This window comes from Arachis duranensis, chromosome 1, assembly GCF_000817695.3.
Source record: "Arachis duranensis cultivar V14167 chromosome 1, aradu.V14167.gnm2.J7QH, whole genome shotgun sequence".
In the NCBI taxonomy this organism is placed as follows: Eukaryota; Viridiplantae; Streptophyta; class Magnoliopsida; order Fabales; family Fabaceae; genus Arachis; species Arachis duranensis.
In genome coordinates this window covers 90,644,227-90,665,221 of record NC_029772.3, presented here as the reverse complement: position 1 = coordinate 90,665,221, position 20,995 = coordinate 90,644,227, and the positions used below count along the sequence as shown (strand labels likewise).

The following is a 20,995-nucleotide window of genomic DNA, read 5'->3' as shown; positions in this document are numbered from 1 at the left end:
CTCATTTACCAAAACAGTGTTGTTGTTTTGAATATCGAAAAGCATATTAGTATTAGACACCAGTTAAACTAGTTTAATGACCTAATTTAACGACAAAATATACCATAAATTAGATGTTTAATTTTTTTTTCTTCTTTTTAAAGGGAAAGAATAAGATGCCCCATTAATCTGTACATAGACATTAAGATCCCCCTTACCTTCGAACCGTGTCTAACCTATGCCACAAGAGAACCTTTAAAAGATACGTTCATGAACCTATTAACATACAAGACGTGATTTCTTTCACGAGGACAACAATCTCGACCGTATAAAGAGGCTGCTTCTGAAATAGCACCTAATCGAACAGAGTTTGGGTTGAAGCAGAGCAGCATGCAAACTGCGAAGCTATGCCAAGGCTTGAGCCATGATGGAACGATTAGAAAGCTGCTGTTCATAGAGGCCACGGAAGATCTTATACTTGGCATCATGGTACTTCTTAACCCTTGGATCATTTGATGGATGAATCACCTGCCAAAAGTTACAAGCATTTTAAATTTGAACTCATGTTATGTCATTATGCTAGTCTGAGCAGACATTTCAGTTCTTATACTTCAAATGTTGTTGATACAGCTTTAAGAACTACTTGGAATGTGCCATCCCTATATGTATATGAAATTGACCTTAATTTTCGATCTGATAATAGAAATTACTCTTTTTTTCCCTCTAAATGTTTCATGACAGAAAGAATGGCATCCCCACCTGACCCGGTGCATTCAGGGCTTTCATGGCATCACTAAGGCTATGATATTTCCTTGTAGCAACAGCTCCCAGAATAGCAGCACCCAATAGCACAGATTCACTTTCCCTTGGAAGAATTATAGGGTAACCTGGGAAAATGATAACCATCATTCATCATTTCAACCTCTTTTTATTTTAAAGAACTAAATATAAAATAATGCCTCAATGACAGTTCAATGACCATATATGTCATTACATACAATTAGAGTGCACATGAATTTCAGTCAATGTTTTATGGATGATTTATGGACAATAAAAATACAGATCATGGAACAATTTCAACTTTATTTTAGCAGGGAACTCCATAGGATCCAAATCCCTTAACTTGTGTTAATGACAAAATTTGAGATACTAGGAGTGACCTTAAACACCAAAATTAAAGAGGCTAACCAACCAAGGTTTAGTTTGGTTTGATTTAATTTGACAAATAAAATAGTGTATGGTTATTGTGTTAAATGGTTGAACCAAAGTATACCATGTAGACATGTTTAAAACGTAAAGTTAGATGAAAAGATTCACGTATATAGTGCATTTGCATAGAATTGAAGTTGCTTATTCATATCCTGTATTTCAACAGTTGGATTATTGCAATTTTCTGCTTCACACAGACAGAGACGTATCGAATATGTAGCAGAGAGAAAACAGTATATAGTGTGCAATTCTTATGCATACACTCCCGCAACCCTATTCCTCAATACATACCGATTATATCAGCATGTTCCTGAATGAATATAGGGTTCTTTGAAAGGCCACCGCATGCAAGTAGAGTGTTGATCTGCAAGCAAAGGCAGTACAATCATGAAATTAAAAGCCACCAACTCTGCATCAGCAACCATGAGTAAAGACTTGGCAACATAACAGGGCTATAGAAGAATAACTCATTAAACGAAAATCACTACTAGTGTGGTTACACTATCATAATGCACAAAAAAATTAGCAAACAAAATATCTCCTTGCCTAGGCTTTTGAAGTTATAGAATCAAATCTTAGGCAGTTACTTAATCAAATCTCACAAGTACAAAAGAATATAGTTGTAATCATGACATATTGTCATGCCTGTTAAACTTCTTTTCTTCTGGATTTAGAGTCATCCTCAGCTTAAAGGATGAGGGATGCTAGCAACACAAACAAGGTGTGACTCAATGGATGCAGGTGTGAACATGGATGAATATTAAAACCTAGTCAACTCAAAATACAGATAATAACCTCAAATAGGTGTGATGGCATTGTGCATCCTTACTTTGTGGCCATGGGCATTGCAATGCTCTACAATGTGACGTGTGCCATATGCAATGCCCTGCATAGTTGCCAGGTATAGAAGAGCCAACTGTTTCTCACTTGTGTCAAGTGTCATACCATGGACAACTCCCTTTGATTTTGGATCTGCAATGGGAGACCTGCACCATAATATATAGAAGCCTATTATTTGGATGTCACTATGGCAATTGGAATCTAACGGCAAAGATTATATTGGTCGCATACCTGTTCCCATGGAAGTCGGGTAGAACGTGTAAATCTTCAGTCAAAGCAGCAACAAAGGATTTATTCTGCTCAATCATCAATGTCTCCAAGTGCTTGTTCAGAAGCTCAAACACAGAAATCTCTGAAACATTGTTTAAAGCATAAAACAATTAACCTCATTAAGGCATTATAAATGGTGCTGAATTTGACTAGTTGAGTAATTTATATATTTAGTATACTTTTAAGAGAAAAAAAGGGGGACAGCCAATATTCAGGTACCATTGCTGAATGTCCAGAAAAAAGGAAAAACAGGTGAAGACATAGATGCAAGAGAACCAATAATGGTTAAAAATGGGGGATACTGAAAATTAAACAGGGTATCCATCACATGATCCTGTCAAAGATAACCTTCAATTACATTAATCTCTTACGTTTTAAAGAAATATAAGTTAGTGATTTAAATCAGAACAGAGTCACAAAAGGAATGTTAGCATGAGAAAAACAATCATCAGCTCATCTAAAATGAATATCTTTCAGATGCGAGTTCCAATCAACACAGGTTTACCCATGAATTTTCAAACACAAACAAGCATGCAACGCAACTTAAAATTGTTACCTAAAAAAAAAAGGAAACTCCAATTGTCAAATGAGAGAAACAATAACTCTCAGATGTATAGATATTAACAACTGTTCTGCATGGTTGGGTAGCCAGCTCGTTAGTGACTCTTGATTATTACAACGCTATGATAAAGACTTGAGATTTAGTTCTTTAAGAGGACGTTTATAACGTTAATAAATATATTCCAAGGAATATTATGTCTAGGAATATTATACCCGAGTACTACAAATGGTTGGGAATTATTTTTAATATTCCAGAATAAATTAGGATATGTTTGTTTTATTATACATATTCCTAGAAATAGATTCGTAATTTTCAAATAACCTCAATACTAATAAAAGGAGGACTTCTTTGACAAGAAACATAATAATTAAGGGATATAATAATATTCTTAATTCTTATTCCCTTGACATGGGAATATCAAATATCCATCTTTTTGGATGGGAATAAAATGTCATATTTTAGGCAATAAATTATTCCTGGGAATAATTTATTCCTAGGTGTTAGAATTTAAAACTTCAAAGAAACATAATATATTTCCATGGACAATTCCTGGGAATAAACTGAAATTCCTTGAAACAAATGCTTTATTTAAGAGAAAACAGCATAGCATACCTGACCAAAATGGACCCCAGACCCCGGGAATGAATAATTTGCTTCGGGATATGGCCATATGGCATGTAGAAGTTCCACAAACTAACACCATCCGGTTGCAAATTGCTTCTTCATCATGTTCTGAGATATACAAGTTCTTTTAGATGCAAAATGCTACCAACTTATCCAAAAAATTTACAATCACAGGTATATAAGGTATGGACAACAACCTCCAGCTTCTGTTGGAGGCACACTTTCTATTACCCCCACACCACCAGCATGAGCATCAATTAGTGATGTGCCAACAGGAATTCCTGGTAAGAGACCCAGTTCCTGAAAATTTCAACCCATCAGAAGTTTTAAAAAGCAGCTGAATTATTAGAGTCTATCACATCAAGCTGAATTAATAACCGCGGAAGAGGGAGTCTGTACAATATTTTCCCATTAAGCAAAGATATTTTTGTTTGATTAATGAACTGACCAAAGTAAAAGTTCAAAATTCAAAGTAACGTGAAATACTTAAATGTTTAGTGAAAGATTTCTTGCCTTTGCTGCAGTAGGAGTAAGCCCAGAACCCAAAGGATGTCCAGGGAAAGCAACACTTTTTCCTGTTATTATGATTCATTATCAAGTTGAGAAGTGGGAATACAGAACAGAAAAGAATGGAACAAAAAGCAGATTTTGACTGTCAGCCTACTCAAGCTTATTCCAGTGTTCATTGAATCAAGCATGAAAAAGACAAGAACTCTTCAAAAAAAAATTACCAACCTTCAAACTTAATAATAACAAAAAATATTGCACTATGTGTAAAAGAAAAAAAATATATATCTTGCACTCAATCCTCGTAGATAGTCTCACAGCTTATGAGATTTCAACATTGGGCAGGGCAATGTTAGTTGGATGTGAATACCTATCTTAGCATGATGTCCTTCAACAAGATCACCCAAACCAATTTCCTCCCAAAAGTCATCATCCCATCCACAAGCTTCCATATCCCGGGAGTCTTTATCATTGATATGCTGCATGTGAGCATGACCAAGATATGTCCATTTGCAAACTGTGGTGCACAAACTGCGAGTATCATCTCCAGTTGCCCTAAAGAAGTACCAGAAATAAATCAAGGCTAAGCACCACTTGACTCCAACATAGAATGACATTGAACATCAAGAATAACAAAATAAATAAATAGATAAATACATAAGTAAGTACCTGTATGACAACCAATCACTCAAGTCCATCCACCTGAAAACCAAAGACCAAGACTCTTGCAAGTTTTCTTTAACCCATAGAAGCTGTAAAGTTTAGAATGCTTTGGAAAATGAGTTCATAAAAGAGAGCATGATTCTCAAAACTATAGATGATGTAACAATACATCATGTGAACCAACTGCATTGAGCAAAATGTAACCAGTTTAGTAGCTTGGATCGGTAAAGACTGTGTAACATAATTTTTTCCGATAGACAAGCACACATTTAATTAACCCCCATGTTCCAAGTTTCTTTTCATTAAAGAATAATTTGTATATATATTCTACAAATCTGTTAGTCAGGTTATTGATCTTAATCTAAAAGATAAGACGACCCCGCCCCAGTTGCAGACATGGTGTTTAACACATTCAATGTTCATTTCCATCAATAGCCATTGCCATAAAGAGTATGAATTGCACTGCACTTAAAAAACTTTTTTAACAAAGTAGCATATATAGAGAAAAATGCCTAAAACAATAAAAGATAATTTAGCATAGCATATTATGTATGCTGACCAGTGACTAAATAATAGGATTAGTTCAGATGGTACCTTTGGTGGCTGCATTTCAGGTGAAACAGCTCCACCGCAATACTGTAATACAGGTGAGTTAGAGGAATTGATCCTTTCTGCTTGTTCTACAGCTCTATGATCCATCCATACTATGACATTTCTTCTTGAATCACCAGTCAAAGAAACCGAAACAGGTGCGCTATCAGCATCCACTGCAACTGTTATATAGTTCATAAACAATCAGTTAGAGTCACTATATAAACAAATTAAATCTATCATGTAAAGAGAAATGTTACATACCCAGAGAACAAGTAGCTGCAAATCCTAGACTTCTTACTTCTGTAGGTGCAACTTTTGCTTGAGAGCAAGCTGCTTTTACAGCTGCACAGATTGCAAGCCATATATCTGTGGAGGATTGCTGTTTAGCACAAAAAGATGAATCTACATTATAAAATATAAACATAAATTAAAAAAAAAAATTAAAGTGAAAAGCACCACATATATCTAACTCAGGGAACTAAAGTGAAAACTTCAAAACCATCCCTTCCCCATTCGTAAGATCAACAAAATACATAACCAGGACTGTTTTTAAAATCCCAAATATTGCATACTGGCTTCATCCATCAATGTATAATGATAATAATTAATAAATGAAACCTAGGTATTTTCCATTGAAAATTAAAAATAAATAAATAAATAAAAGATACCTCAACAAAAGCACCATCTTTCCATATCTGAATTGGGCTGCTAGAAGAACCAAGAAGCTTTCCTTTCTCATCAAACAGCCCTGCAAAACTCATAAAAAAGGACTAAATCAAATTAGTACCAGTTTGACGCATCTTACAAGTCTACTACCATGAACAAAACTTAGCTGAAAAGCTTCATTATCATTAACGACTATCTAAGCAATTTCTGAAAGCAGAAATATCGAGGGGCGAGCACACACATATAAAACAGCGACTCCACCTCATCGAGCATCAAACACAATGTGATAATTGGATTCAGAACAAGAATGCAGAGCAAAATCGGAAATGAAGGAAAAAAAGGTGGAGGTCAAATAGGATTGATTACATAAATACCTGCGCGGGCGCTGCCAGTGCCGACGTCAACGCCGAGGAATACATTCCGACAAGGCTCGTCGGAAGTGGTGGCGGAGGCCATCTCGACGGAGAGTGTATGACGGAGTGGCTCTGAATTATTCTTATACCAACCTCCTAATATTTTTTTGCCTGACATTCAATATCTTATTTTCTTTTTTATTATATATATACTTTTTACAATTTTTTCTTTTGATTTGATTCGTTGTGCTTTCGTTACCAAATATTTTTTGGAACTTTATCATCACCAAAATTTCATTGTTGCCTCAATATTATGTGACTCGTATGGCTTTCGAAAGTATAGTATTGTAGATTTGTAGGTTTGGAGATGGAAAATAATTTAGATTAGGTTCACACCATTGCAGGCTTTAAGTTTAATAATAATAATAATATAATATTTGTGGGCTTGTTGGTAACGAAATGATAGTATAATATTATCATAAGATTATAAGTCAATATTATTTAATTTTTTTTTCTCTTTGATAATTTATAAGGAGACAAAATTTAAGGCGAGTTTGATTTGAGTTTTATTTTTTGTTTTAATTTTGGTATTTTTTACTTTTAGTATTTTTATTAAAAGTTAGACTAATTTTTTTTGGTGACTAAAGTTAGACTAATTTAAAAAGGTCACACTAATTCCAACGTATTTTTTTTCTTAACCAAGTGTGAGTGTGTGACTATAACATCTTCACTGAGCTCAATTTGAGAGGTTCAATTTAGATGGGATTTATAAAATTTTAAACGAATTTAATATTGTCCTATCATTTAAATTTACACGAATAATTAAGAGAGTGAATGATATAAATATTAATAATATTATTTTTAAGTTATATTTTTTTGTTAAAAAAACATAACCAAAATTTTTTTATAATATTCTTTTTTTTAATTTCGTTCTTGTAAAAAAAGTTCAAAATCCTATTAATCAATCATAACGTTCAATTCTTTAATGATTGAATTGAATTTAACAGTTGCTATTAATTTTATGAAAAAAGACTATCTACTTACTCACCCCTTATTTCTCTTGTAGTTGATATTGGCATTCTTTTTTTTTTTTAGTATATAAACGGGGCCTAAGCCCAGAAAAAAGAACTAAACAACTATGTTTTGGGGTAAACTAACCCCTCTACAATTATCATCAATTATCAAACTAAGAATACTAGAAGAAAGATCAATAAAATGGCATCCCGCACTGGTTATTGTGCCTTCTCTCGCAAAGTGATCCGCGCACCTATTACCTTCTCTATGAGTATGTTAAAAGCCTGAAACATAAGCTCCCAACCTCTATCTATATACCTTGCTATATGTCTAGTAATGATATCCAGATTGCACCAGAGTTTACCTCTATTACAAAGCATAACAATAGCCGCACTTGAATCCGATTCTATAATAACATTTATTAAGCCTAGCTCCTAAGCTGTTTGGAGTCCATTGAGAATCCTCCATAGCTCTGCTCTATAGGCTATACAATATCCCAAATTAGCTTTGTAGCCTGCAATCTATCTTCCGTGACTATCTCTAATAATTCCACCACAACTCGCCTTTCCTTAACTGTTTTTTGCTGCACCATCAGAATTAACCTTAACCCAATTCAGGGGTGGCGAAATTCATCTTATATGAGCTTCAATTCTTGTTGATATCATTCCATAAAGATTAAAAATCTTGCAAGCCTCTTCCACATTCTTGATATATGAGAATATAACCATAGAAGCATCTTCCGGTCGCTTAAAAGGAGGGGAGAAAATCTCTTTATTTCTCCATCGCCACATCCACCAACATGTTACCATGAACACTGATTGCCATGGCATCTATTTGGAGTGACCTAAATCCGATGCTAAATTCCAACAGATTCATGCATCAAAGGGAGCTCTAAAGAAAGATTGAAGGTGAGAGGGGACTATGATTTTGGCCCAAAAAGTGGAGACTGCTTGGCAATCTCGAAGGACATGACTCAAATTTTTCTTCGTGTTGCTACAAATATGACAGAAAGAGCTTGCTCCAAACAATCTATCTTTTCTTTGAGACGTCATTAGTTTTTTGTGAGCTACCATCCACGTGAAACTCTTAATTCTTTGTAATAATAGATGTTTGTTATTGAAATGAACATATCTATGGTGGATTAAATGCTGCGGTGGCCATTGGACACAATGTTTTGGAGAGGCTAAGGTTTTAGTTTGAAAATTTTTATTTTTAAATTTATAAATTAGAAACAGACGAAGATGAGTTAAATTCATTGTATATTTGAAGAAGATTTAATAATTATGTGAGATGAAAACAGTTGAATTTATATATGTATTGCATTGAATTTGTATTATAGTTGAATTGAATTCTAAACTTATTTGCTTGTTGTGAATTTATTTTTAAAGTTTCTTATTTTTTCAAATCTGTGGATATCCGTGGAGACCCCAATCCTCGGCGGATACGGGGTCCCCATTACCCATTGTGGGGACAAAGCAGGGATGGAGACAGATTATAGGTGGCGGGGGCGGGGGGCATGTCCTATCCCCCATGGGGACCCTTTGCCATCCCTAGCACTTTTAACAGTGAATATTCCATCTTGAGAAAGATTCCATAGCACTTTGTCCTGTCTCACCTCCTCACAAGGAGGGGGTATACCTCTTATCTTGTTGATAGTTGTTTTTTGTAAGTGACGAGCTAAAAAGTTGAAATCCCACTCTTCATTTATGTTCACAGCTTCTATTACTTTGGCCTTTAAATCAATCTCCTGATGGAGATTATTTTAAGATTGCAAGAGGTTTGGTTCTCCTATAATCCACCTGTTCTGTCAGAAATTAGTCGTTCTTCCATTTCCAATTGATAAAGAGATATGATGCCTACGAAACTCCGTAGCGTTTGTTATTCCTTTCCACAAGTTCGAGTCACCTATTTTTATGCAAGTTAAGTGAAACAAATCCAAATTTCTGCCATATTTGTTTCAGAGGGTTTGCACCCAAAGAGCATCATCCTCTTGAAGCATTCTCCAAAAAAATTTTTGTAAGAAAGCTTCATTCATGATTTGGAGGTCTTTGAAACCTAAACTTCCCAGGTGTTTTGGTTTGCATAATGTTTCCCAGCAAATAGCATGCATTTTTCTTCCCCTCCCCCCCCTTTACCCCAAATGAAGCTTCTTTGGATTTTTTCTATTTCATTACAGATTTCTTTTGAGACACGAGAGTACATCATATCAAAATTAAGGATTGGAGATATTATTGATTGAGCAAGAGTCGCTCTCCCAGCAAAGGATAAACAATTTATTTTCCAACTTTTAAGCTTACCTTTCACTCGATCAATAGCATTTTTATACACTTTTATGTCTCTTCTGCTGTTTGTAAAAAACGCACATAGATATCTGCCTAGCTGGTTAACTTTTTTATATCCACTAATATGAAAAATTTTCTCTCTTAGGTTGAAGTTAACATTTTTAGAGAAGAAGATGAAAGTTTTAGCCATGCTTACTTTCAAACCATAAACTTTATTAAAAGACTCCAACATCTCATTGATATATTGTATTTGCTCAACTGATGCTTCAGCAAAAAGGAGCAGGTCATTCGCGAAGAGAAGACAAGAGTATCTGGTCCTGCTCTGCCCGCCCTCATAGGCTTCTAGCTTCCCAAATCCACACTTTGCTCAATCATTTGAGACAGTTTATCAATAACAATCACAAAAAGGTATGGGAGATGGGTTCCCTTGCCTTATACCTCTTTGGAGAACGAACTCATTAGATTGACAACCATTTCAAAGAATATTGTATTTAATAGATAAGATACAGGCCATGATGATATCTATAAAATGCTGGGAGAACCCGAAATCAATCAGACTCTTCTTGAGAAAATTTCAGTTCAACCTATCATACGTTTTTTTGAAATCGATCTTCACTGCCATGAATCTTTTTGTTCCTTTCATTCTCTTCATGTTGTGGATAATTTCTTTGGCAATGATGTTGTTGTCGTGAATAATTCTACCCGGAATGAAACTAAATTGATTGGGGGCAATTCTCTCAGGAAAAAGTGGTTTAATTCTTGTAACAATAATTTTTGTAATACACTTGTATGCAACATTACATAGCACTATTGGATGAAACTGGGAGATGAATTCGGGTTGAGAGATATTTGGTATGAGGAAAATGAGAGTCTGGTTGATGTCACTAATAAGATCAGGGGAGAGCCAAAGGGTCTGGATAAAGGAGCAAAAATCATCAGCCAGAAGGTTCCAGTTTTCCTTAAAAAAAAAGAGCAGAGAAACCATCTTGTCTCGGGAATTTCAAGGAGCCTATCCCAAATACTGCCTCTTTTATCTCTGCCATAGAAGGAGAGGGGACAAAAGACTTACTTTGAGTTTCACTCAAGGAAGGGTAATGATGTTAAATGCTCAAATCAAGTCTGTTCTTCTCCTCTTATTTATAAAGATCTTGGAAAAAATCAAGAGCCATGTCTTTAAGGAAATCTTGATCTTCACACCAGTTGCCATCAGGTTTTCTCAGCTTGTAAATCTTGTTTTTCCTTCTTCTGATCAAGGTCTTTGTATGGTAGAATCTTGTGTTCTTATCTCCATCTGCAAGCCACTGTTATCTAGATTTTTGGAGCCAAAAAATTTTCTCTTATTCCAAAATAGTGTCCAACTCTTTGTTAAACTCTTTTTCAAGCTCATCTAAGAATTGGTTCCTTACATAGGATGGCGCACACTGAATCTCTTTCAGTATATTCATGATTTTTTTTTCTTGAATATGTCACCAAACAAATTTTTATTCCAACTCTTAAGACTGTTGGTGAGGTAAGTTAGGGCACTGAGGAAGGGTTCATGTTTTCTCTAGTTCTGGAGAAGGAAATTTTTGAAGGATGGGTAGGTTTTCTACATTACTTTGAAACGAAACGGTTTATGACCTCTATCCACTCTATCAGGGTTGGTGGTAAGACAAAGAGGGTGGTGGTATGAGTTAATGCAAGTAAGTACCTCCAATTTTGCTTCCGGATTTACTAATCTCCAAATTGGATTAGCAAGCCCTCTGTCAAGACGTTTAAAGACTCTTTTTCTACTCTACCGAATTCCACCTTTCCAAGTGAACCTGGATCCCAAGTATCCTATGTTAATCAGGCTACAACTCTCTATGTTATTTGCAAATCTTTTACAAGCATGGGCATTCACTGGAGCACCCCCTTCTTCTCCTTAGCATCTTTGATATCATTGAAATCTCCCATTAGGAGCTAGGGGATAGATTGGTTGGTGGCAATACAACGCATTTGATCCCAAAACTCCCTTTTCCCATTTTTAATAGGACTAGCATAAACCGCTGTTAAATTTCATTTATGATTTCTTTCTTTTATGACCTCCAAATGAACGAACTATTTCTGAGACTCAATCCTGTTAATTGAAAGGTTATCATCATTCCAAAGGACCCAGATTCCTCCTGAGAACCCCTATGCCTCCTCTACTATTGAATGTCTAAAATCAATCTGTCTAATTGATTCTCTAGCTCTGTCACCGCTACAACAAGTTTCAAATAGAAGCATAATATCCGACTTATGAACTCTTCTAAAATCAATCAGTGAGCGAATTGTTGCCCTATTCGCAGCACCTTTAACATTCCAGACAAAAATAATCATTAAAACAGAGACAATTCTTCTGAGTTTTCTGCGACAAAATCTTGCTTTTTCATTTCCACTTCTGAACCATTGGAGAGATCAAGAGGCTTGTATCTCTGATCTAGTATACAGGTGGGTGATATAGTTTTCACATCTTGAATTTTCATATCCAGTGAAGGGTTCGTCCAGTTCTCCTCGTGGTGAACATGGTTAGCATGGAGAGGGTCAGGTGTCATGGGAGGTTGTTTAGATGGGTTGGTGGGAGGTGAAATGAGGAGAAGAGGTTGAGATTCTGTTGGGTGAAGGATTGGGTTGGTGTTATTTGCCTTTGATGTGGTACAAAATTTTTGGTGAGTCTTAAACATAGCTTCATATTAAGACATAGGTTTAGTGACAGATTATTTTGTGATAAGAGTAGAAGGGTTTTGGGGCTGGTATTGGGCTTTAAGTTTGCTGGCCCTAATAAGGGCAGGGTTGGTTTTGTTACCATTATACTTTCTCTCGTAGATACCACTACAAAAGGCATTTGGGCTAACATTTGTTGGGCTAGTGGAAACAATCGGGTTGGGATCAGATTAAATTAGTTGAGTGGGAGGTCTAGAGATTTTGTCTTGATGTATCTTTTCATTTGATTCTTTTACATTAGTAATATTTTTTTCACATGCTAAATCTTGTAGAGCAGCAAACCTCGACGCATAAAACTAATTCGGTTGCGGATAACCTCGCTAAAAAGGGCATGATCTATCCTTCGGTCTCCATATTTTGGAAGCAGTGTCTTTTGATGCTTTAAGTTTTCTTATGTAAGATGTTTTTGGAGTGCCTCTCATGAAAAGGTTTAGTTAGTTGCTTTTCTTCTTGTTGGGTTTTTAAACCCCTTCTCCCACAAAAAAAAAAGCATTAACGTTTTAAAATTAAAAATATATTTATGAACAAAATAAGACGTTTAAAATATTATGAATTCTATTAGGACTTTATCCAAACGTTAAAGAAATAATTTATAGTTTATCATTAATTTATTTTTTAATTGCCCAATTTTTATAATTGTAATTATTTATAAATCTCTTTTTAATGTGATTATCGATTTGTTGTAATGACTTTATGATGATCGTTTATCAATTGTTAGATATGTATTTTTTGAAATTGCAAAAATTACAATTTGTAGAAAAACAATCAATTTTTTTATTTAAGTAATCGATTGGTTTGCGATTGAAAATTATTTCTCTTTAAAATAATCGATTGTTTTACAGAGAGAAAAGGTTTAATTTTTTCTAGTCAATTGATTTTATTGTTTATCCAGTTGATTAATTAAGAAATCCAATTGATTAGACAACTTATTTAATTGATTGAATGAAAAAATAATTGATTGAAACACTTAATTATGTTATTTTTGTATACAAACAACAACCAATTAAGGAACACATATAACTCATTCTACAATCAATTTTTAACTCAAAGCAGTCGATTTTTTTATGCATACAATCGATTTGAGTTAATCCATTTAGAATCAAATTCATTATTTACTAATCAATTGGTATTTTATTCAATCGATTGTATTCACAAAAAATATATATTTGCGATCCTTTACACCATCAAATAAATTAAACATATTTTATTATATGACTTTTTATTCTAGAATGATTCAAATTGTTTCTTCTTATTATTTCAGTAATAATTTAATTTAAAAGAAGGTTGAATGTCAATGATACAATATAACACAACTTTAAAAAATTAAATCAGTAAAAATTATTCCTACATCATTGAATTTGTAATTGTATTTGTTTCATTTAAGGATACTTCTTTTGAATTAAAGTTTGGACACGCACTTTTCGACAAGTCTCTTCTAACTCAAAAAGTGTTTCTCGAAACTTGGACGACCTTAGCGTGGAACCTGCAAAAAAGAGTTTTTTAATTGAGAGAAAATAACTGAAAACAGTAAGAAATTATCAGTGAGTGGTGTATTATCAGTGATTATTGCGAAAAAGGCATATCTTGAGAAAGGTTGGATGGTCGACTTATATAGGCAAAGGAATCCTGACTTATAGCCGTTGTGCTAAGCTTATTAGTCAAATTTTTAGGGATATTTTCTGTGGTTTGCTGGTCCGAAAATCTCAGTTTGTTAGTGAATTTCAAAGATTATTTTTCTGTTTTAAGCAGAACTCGGTCAAAGCTCTTGAAGCGAAGTTGTTGATATGGATAAGTATTCATAAAATATACCATGCTAGAATTTAGGTCACTATTGATAAACGATCTATTTTTGTATAGTTTCAAATTGTTATTAATAAAATTATTAAATAAAATATATGAATAATGAATAACAAAATAATAAATAAAAAATAAAAGATAAATTTTAAAATTAAATAATATATGAAAGATTAGTTAATAAATAAATTTAAAAATAGCTGTTTGATAATTATTAAAAAAATAAAAAATATGTTTTGATACTAAAATCACTTAATAATCTGAATATTTTGAGATTATTGTCATTTTAGAACAAACAACTCTTTGTCAAAATAAAAATAAATAATCACTTTGTTTTGTTGAGTTATTTTATTATCTAGGGTTTATCAATTTTTAACAATTTTAATTAGTATTTAGTTATTATATATTAAATTATTTTTAATAAATAAAATTTATTAATTTATATATAAATTTTGATAAATATAAATATATATTATATTAATTTATGTGTATAAATTTTAATAAATATAAGTATAGACTATGTAATTTTTTAATCTCTAAACTCTCTAAATATAAATGCAAAATATTGGACGAAAATAATAATATTTGGTAATTATGTAGTATTACTATTTCTGACGTCAGGTGTTGGATATTAATTGGTTTGGAAAAGTTTAGGGACCAACAGTTTTATTGAATTTTGGCCAACATGTAACCAACAGAAAAAGGTTAGCTATTGGACCAATCTCACACCATCAAATTATCATTAATGGCTAATTGATGGCTAATAATTACAAAAATAACTGGCTCCTAGCATTGCTCAATTGGTTTAGCTTTTCTCTCCTTTTAAACCCACACTCCCCGCCAGTCCTTTTGTTGGTAACAACTTCAGTCTCCAGTCCCCGCTTCTTCTGCCATGTTCCGCTTTCACTCTCTCCTTCTCTTTCGCCGTCTCCGCCGCCACCGCCGCCAATTCTCCTCCGCCACAACTCACCCGCTCGAGCTACCGCTTTCCCACCCAATCTACATCATATGGGGATCTAACACCGGCGTCGGCAAAACCCTCGTCTCCACCGGCATCGCAGCCTCATCCCTCCTCTCCTCCCCTTCATATTTCCACTACCTCAAGCCCCTTGAGACCGGCTTTCCTTCTGACTTCAACTCCTGCTTCTTTCTCACCAACCCTTCCCTCTCCGCCTCACATGTCCTCCTCAATGCCTCCTCCGCTGTTACGGGGAACCGTGGCAACGATGCTAGGTTTCCGGAGGAAGAGAACGTGGTCGGCGGCGAGGGGATTGGGTCTTCGCGGTTGTTTTGCAAGACGCTGTACGCGTGGGAAGAGGCTGTGTCGCCGCATTTGGCGGCAGAGAGGGAAAGTGGAGCTGTGGAGGACTCGGTGGTGCTGGAAACATTGCAGAGGTGTTTCAGGGAGGTGGTGGAAAGTGGGGTTGGTAAGGAGAGATCAGAGGTTATGTGTGTCGTGGAAACTGCAGGTGGAGTTGCGAGTCCCGGTGCTTCTGGATCACTTCAATGTGACTTATATAGGTGAATTTGGTGCTCCAGAATTTTGGTGTTTTAGTTACAATTTCAATTTCAAATGAATATATGTCTCAATTTATATGTTAATGCAAAAGGCTTGCACATTTTTCTAGGTCCCCTATTTGAACCTTGCTAATGTTTTTGAGATTGTAGCCATGGGAATTTTACGGTCAAACTGTTAATGTTTTGGCAGAGTGAAAAGTGTGGTACATGTATTTTCAGGAAGTGATAATAAACCTGTGGTGCATGTTGTGGCATAGATGTGCTGTGCTGTATCCATGGATTTTTTTCCCGTGAATTATGTTTCTTGTGTCATTTTTCTGGCAGGCCCTTCCGTATTCCAGCAATTCTGGTTGGAGATGGGAGGCTGGGAGGTATTTCTGGAACAATTTCTGCTTATGAGAGCTTGACTCTTCGAGGTTATGATGTTGTTGCTGTTGTTTTTGAAGATCACGGCCTTCTAAATGAGGGTCCAATAATGTCTTATATGCGGAACAAGTAAGTCTGATCATACTAGTTGCTATATTTGCTTTCTGCTTGTGGCATTACATAAAGAGAAATCTTCATACTCTTGAAGGATAAGCTATGTTTCTTATTTTTGTCTCGATTTTTCTTCTGTTTTTCAGTATGATCTTTACTTATATACTGTTGTTCACTTCTTCATGCAGGCTTCCTGTTCTAGTGCTACCCCCTGTTCCAAAAGATCCGTCAAATGACCTAATGGAATGGTTTGAAGGTTCTCATAATTTATTTAGTAATCTAAGGGAAATAATGGTCTCTGCTTATCTAGAGAGAGTTAAAAAGTTTCATGACATGTCAAGGAAGGCAAGGGATATCATCTGGTGGCCTTTCACTCAACACAAGCTTGTACCAGAGGGAGCGATAACAGTAATTGATTCACGTTGCGGTGAGAACTTTGCAGTCTTTAAGGTTTGTTTCGAGTGGAATATTTGGTTTCATCCTCAAAAGTTTTTTGATTAATTGCCATTTCTCTTTTATCTTTTGTTATTACTATATTAGTTATTTTTAATATTGTTTCTTAAGTTTATGAATTTTTATTTTGCAATACTACATGGAATATCTTAGGAGACCGAACTATCTTGAACTTGCTGCACTTAGTGTTTATTTTAGAATTAGAGTCATGAATTCTATACAATTACTACAGGTGTCATTATATGGTGATAAGTGATAACTTGTTACTACATGATTCTAATTTGTTGGGTTTTTTAAAAGGCTCAGAGCACAGAAGTTGTAGCTCCGCTATTTGATGCCTGTGCTAGTTGGTGGACTCAAGGACCTAATGCTATATTGCAGGTCATCCCCTCTTCTTTCTTTCTTCTCTCTCTCTCTCTCTCTCTCTCTCTCTCTCTCTCTCTCTCTCTCTCTCTCTCCAGCTGGTTATTCTGAAATATATTCTTTAAGTCTTTCTTTTATTGTTGGATGGGATTGTCAAATTGTTGGCTGATAGTGGGAAAAGGCTTGGTGGTTATTTTGCTTGTAGTAGTGTACTTAGACTTGCTATGTATCTTGCTATTATATGCCAAATGTTTGCAAAGCTTATTAAGAGTTGGATGCACCTTATCAAAAGCATCCCTGAAGTTTTCCTTTCATGTATATATATTTCCGTTTAGGTGATTTCAGGCTGAGCTTGCTAGGGAGATGGGATATGCTGCTGCAAGATTTGGGCATGTAATGTTTCCTGAAAATGTTCATGAACCAGCGTTAAATTGTGCCGAGCTTTTGCTTGATGGTGTGGGAAAAGGTTGGGATGTCCTTTTCTGACGTTCATGTTTGAACCACTCTCCCCCCGCCTCCTCTCTCCTCTCTTAATAATCAGAATATTATATAGTTGCATGTTATTTATATTTATTCTATGGTCTGATACTATGATTCTCATCCTAAGATATAAAATCAGTATGGAATACTAGGGTTTAGAATGTTACCTTTCAGTACAGTCCTACTGCCTACACAAACAATTTTACTATTCATCAGAATTATCCATTGGATGGTGATAATTATTATGTTAGAAGCAGCTTTAAATTCTTCATATAGTTGCTGAAAATGTTCCATTTTCCATATAGTTTTTGATGGGCTAGTGTTCATGTAGGTTGGGCTTCTCGAGCATATTTTTCTGACAATGGATCCACTGCAATTGAAATTGCACTCAAGATGGCATTTCGTAAATTTTCTGTTGATCATGGACTTGTTCGCAATTGTCTTGAGGATACCACTAATGAGAGATCTACTGAGCTCATGGTTGGTACCTTTTGTCTTTTAATTAATCTGCTGCAGCTTTTGCGTGATTATATTGAGTTTAAGACGAATGAGGTTGATATTCTAGAAAGGTGCTATCATCGTATGATTAGTTTACATGGTGGTGGAAAATGGTATCATCAGATATATTATGTTCAAACTTCAAACTCTAGTTTCCCATTAGGTGCTTGTGTATTTGTTCACTATCTTCAAATACCTGGTATAAATTATAATGAGAAGGAACTTCTTCCACTTTATTTTTAATTATTATATAAAGTACATATATCGGTTAATTATTGCGAATTATTTCAGGTCCTCGCACTTCAGAGATCTTATCATGGTGACACATTGGGTGCTATGGAAGCACAGGCCCCATCATCTTATACAGGCTTCCTGCAGCAACCATGGTATAGACATTTTCTTCTACTACATATGTGGGGAATAAAAGTGGACTGTATTTTATCAAGGAGATATGCGATAAATATTAAATTAGAGTAACTCAGCTACATGGGCTCCTTAGTTTTGGCATCCAGTTAACATGGGCTCTTGGTCAATGTTGCAGTATTAAAGGTGTTGGAAGCTAATAAATCCTTGGAGCTTGTTTTCAAGATTGCTCTCCTGTACTATTGTTTTCTAAACTAGTTTATACTTCTGAAACCCTTCTAAGTTTCAATTCTTAATTTCATAGGTACACAGGAAGAGGTCTTTTTGTGGATCCTCCTTCTGTCTTCATGAGCAACAATACGTGGAGTCTTTCATTGCCTGAAGGGTTTCAGATTGAAAATCTGAAACTTGGTAACATCAGTAAGTTTCAAAATTTCAACACTAATTCCTTTCTTGTTTAGAATATCGTCATATTCTTTGTTGACACTTTCACAGCCTTTGCTTCACGTGATGAAATATTTCTCAAGGGCAGGGATACTTCTGAGCTTGCTGCCGTCTATTCATCTTACATATCAAAACTGTTATCTGGATATAGAGGGTCCAATAATATTGGAGCATTGATTATGGAACCAGGCAAGAATTTTATGAGCTTGCATAATTTGAAGTGTCATATTAATTCCAAACTCTCCTCCTTTCCCTCTAATGATCTTATCTGTTGATATTACTTTCTCCAATGAATAAATATGAATGAGAAAAACAGAACAAGAATCATTTACTCACTTAGCACACATCAACGTGATAATATATTAGAGCTATGCTCACAGTAATGCAATTTCCTGTGCAAGGGAAATATTGCATATGGTCTCTACTCTCTAGATCTTCCAAAAAGCAAAAGTTTCTTGCTTTTCTGTCTTGGTTTCTTAAGATGTTTCCATTCTTTAGTTGTTCCATTGTCTATTTAGATTTCTAAATTAAAATAGTTGCACCTACTTCCCTAAATTTCTATAATCTCATTTGGACCTGAACTTTTCTTTAGTTATACAAGGTGCTGGAGGAATGCATATGGTTGATCCATTGTTTCAGCGAGTACTTGTTAATGAGTGTCGGAGTAGAAATATTCCGGTTATCTTTGATGAGATTTTTACAGGTTTTTGGCGTTTGGGAGTAGAGGTGATTTACCTTGATAACCTCTCATTTCTCTTATTTACAAAAAGAAAACTGTCTTTTCGTTTACTTGATTAGCAATTTTATTTCATTTCAGACTGCAGTGGATCTAATCCATTGTGTACCAGATATAGCCTGCTTTGGGAAGCTGATGACAGGTGGAATTATACCACTGGCTGCCACCTTGGCAACAAATGCTGTGTTTGATTCATTTATTGGAGAATCAAAGGTTCTTTATTTTCCCCCACATTCTTTTTATATATATTTTTTATTATTTTTATTTTTCAGTGCTTCTGGATGCAACAAATCATGGCTTTTCTATTTTTAAGTTCCAAATTTTTATGAATATTTGATATTTGTTTTAGCCATTTAGCTTTTCGTGCTAGTATTTTGTGTTTATTTATGGAAAGCCATGTTCCTCAACAGTGTCTTGATGTCATATTAATGTGATATGTCCTCTTGTTCTGGTTAGCTCAAGGCTCTCTTGCATGGACATTCTTACTCTGCACATGCTTTGGGTTGCATGGCTGCTGTTAAATCAATCCAATGGTTTAAAGATCCTTGTTCCAACCCTAATGCCACATCCGGAGGAAGATTACTTAAAGAGGTATGATTAAGTGCAGTTTCTTTTCTTTGAACTAGTTAGTTTGTATGATTTTCTTAAAATTATGAGATCTGATTCTGACATCATTTTGGTTTATATTATATACACACTCGAGTTTATCATTGTTCACTATAAAGTTATGTTCATTTGATATTGTGTTGTGTATTTTCAGTTATGGGATGATAAAATGGTTCACAAGATCTCGTCACATCCTGCAGTTGAAAGAGTCGTTGCATTAGGGACTCTCTGTGCCTTGGAGTTAAAAGCAGAAGGACGTAATGCTGGGTATTATTTTCATCCCATTTCTCCCTTAGATCCCCATTCCAATAATTTTGAACACCTCAAATTTCAGGATTATTGTTATACCTGTGGTTTTTTTTGTCTCTCAAATTTCAAACTTGTTTTCTCATCATCTCCTGGGTAAAATGTACAAATAAATCTTCAATTTTGATCATTTTGATGATCCACCTATTCGATTTGTGGGAACAAAGGTGGGCATGAGTTGAATAGATTTTGCTAAAATATATATTTTCCCACAGGTATGCCTCCTTGTATGCAAGATCGTTACTTCAGAATCTTCGGGAAGATGGAATTTACATGAGGCCTCTTGGTAATGTCATATATCTCTTGTGTGGACCCTGCACGTCTACAGATATTTGTAATCAGATACTTGTCAAACTTTATAAGAGGCTTGAAGAATTTAGTGGAAGCAATAATTGAGATCCTCGACAAGTTTAATGTTTGCTCGACAAGATTGGTGTTTTATTCTTTTGATTTTGGCCTACCCTAGGTCAAGGGGGTTGGAGAAGCACCCGAGGAGATTGCAAATCCATATTATTCTTTTCTGTGATGTCAATTGTAAACCATAATAATAGGTAATTTGAAGATAAGTATATTCAATTATTAGGGAATCAAATTCGTTAGTTTTCTCTTTCCGTTAATTTCGTTGTAAGGTTTCAATATTCAGCACATTACTTTATTGCCGGTTAATTTT

At 34.9% G+C, this 20,995-nt stretch overlaps 2 protein-coding genes across 2 annotated transcripts; one reads left to right on the top strand and one right to left on the bottom strand.

Annotated features, from left to right (window-relative positions):
- Positions 1-198: 198 nt before the first annotated feature.
- On the bottom strand, positions 199-6,579 carry LOC107460891 (uncharacterized). Its single transcript, XM_021143992.2, is given in 15 exon segments — positions 199-507; positions 739-866; positions 1,480-1,552; positions 2,018-2,174; positions 2,260-2,378; positions 2,449-2,522; positions 3,473-3,592; positions 3,682-3,784; positions 3,998-4,059; positions 4,362-4,546; positions 4,661-4,743; positions 5,249-5,427; positions 5,510-5,627; positions 5,917-5,996; positions 6,289-6,579. Coding segments are annotated over 15 exon segments (1,761 nt in total). The 5' UTR covers positions 6,446-6,579; the 3' UTR covers positions 199-384.
- Positions 6,580-14,946: 8,367 nt separating this feature from the next.
- Positions 14,947-20,991, top strand: LOC107459919 (bifunctional dethiobiotin synthetase/7,8-diamino-pelargonic acid aminotransferase, mitochondrial). Its single transcript, XM_016078231.3, has 14 exons — positions 14,947-15,602; positions 15,924-16,094; positions 16,265-16,526; positions 16,830-16,910; positions 17,238-17,358; positions 17,704-17,852; positions 18,162-18,256; positions 18,538-18,653; positions 18,729-18,866; positions 19,270-19,403; positions 19,495-19,626; positions 19,870-20,004; positions 20,174-20,286; positions 20,541-20,991. The coding sequence occupies exons 1-14, from the start codon at positions 14,974-14,976 to the stop codon at positions 20,719-20,721; spliced, it is 2,457 nt and encodes an 818-aa protein (XP_015933717.1). The 5' UTR covers positions 14,947-14,973; the 3' UTR covers positions 20,722-20,991.
- Positions 20,992-20,995: the final 4 nt, after the last annotated feature.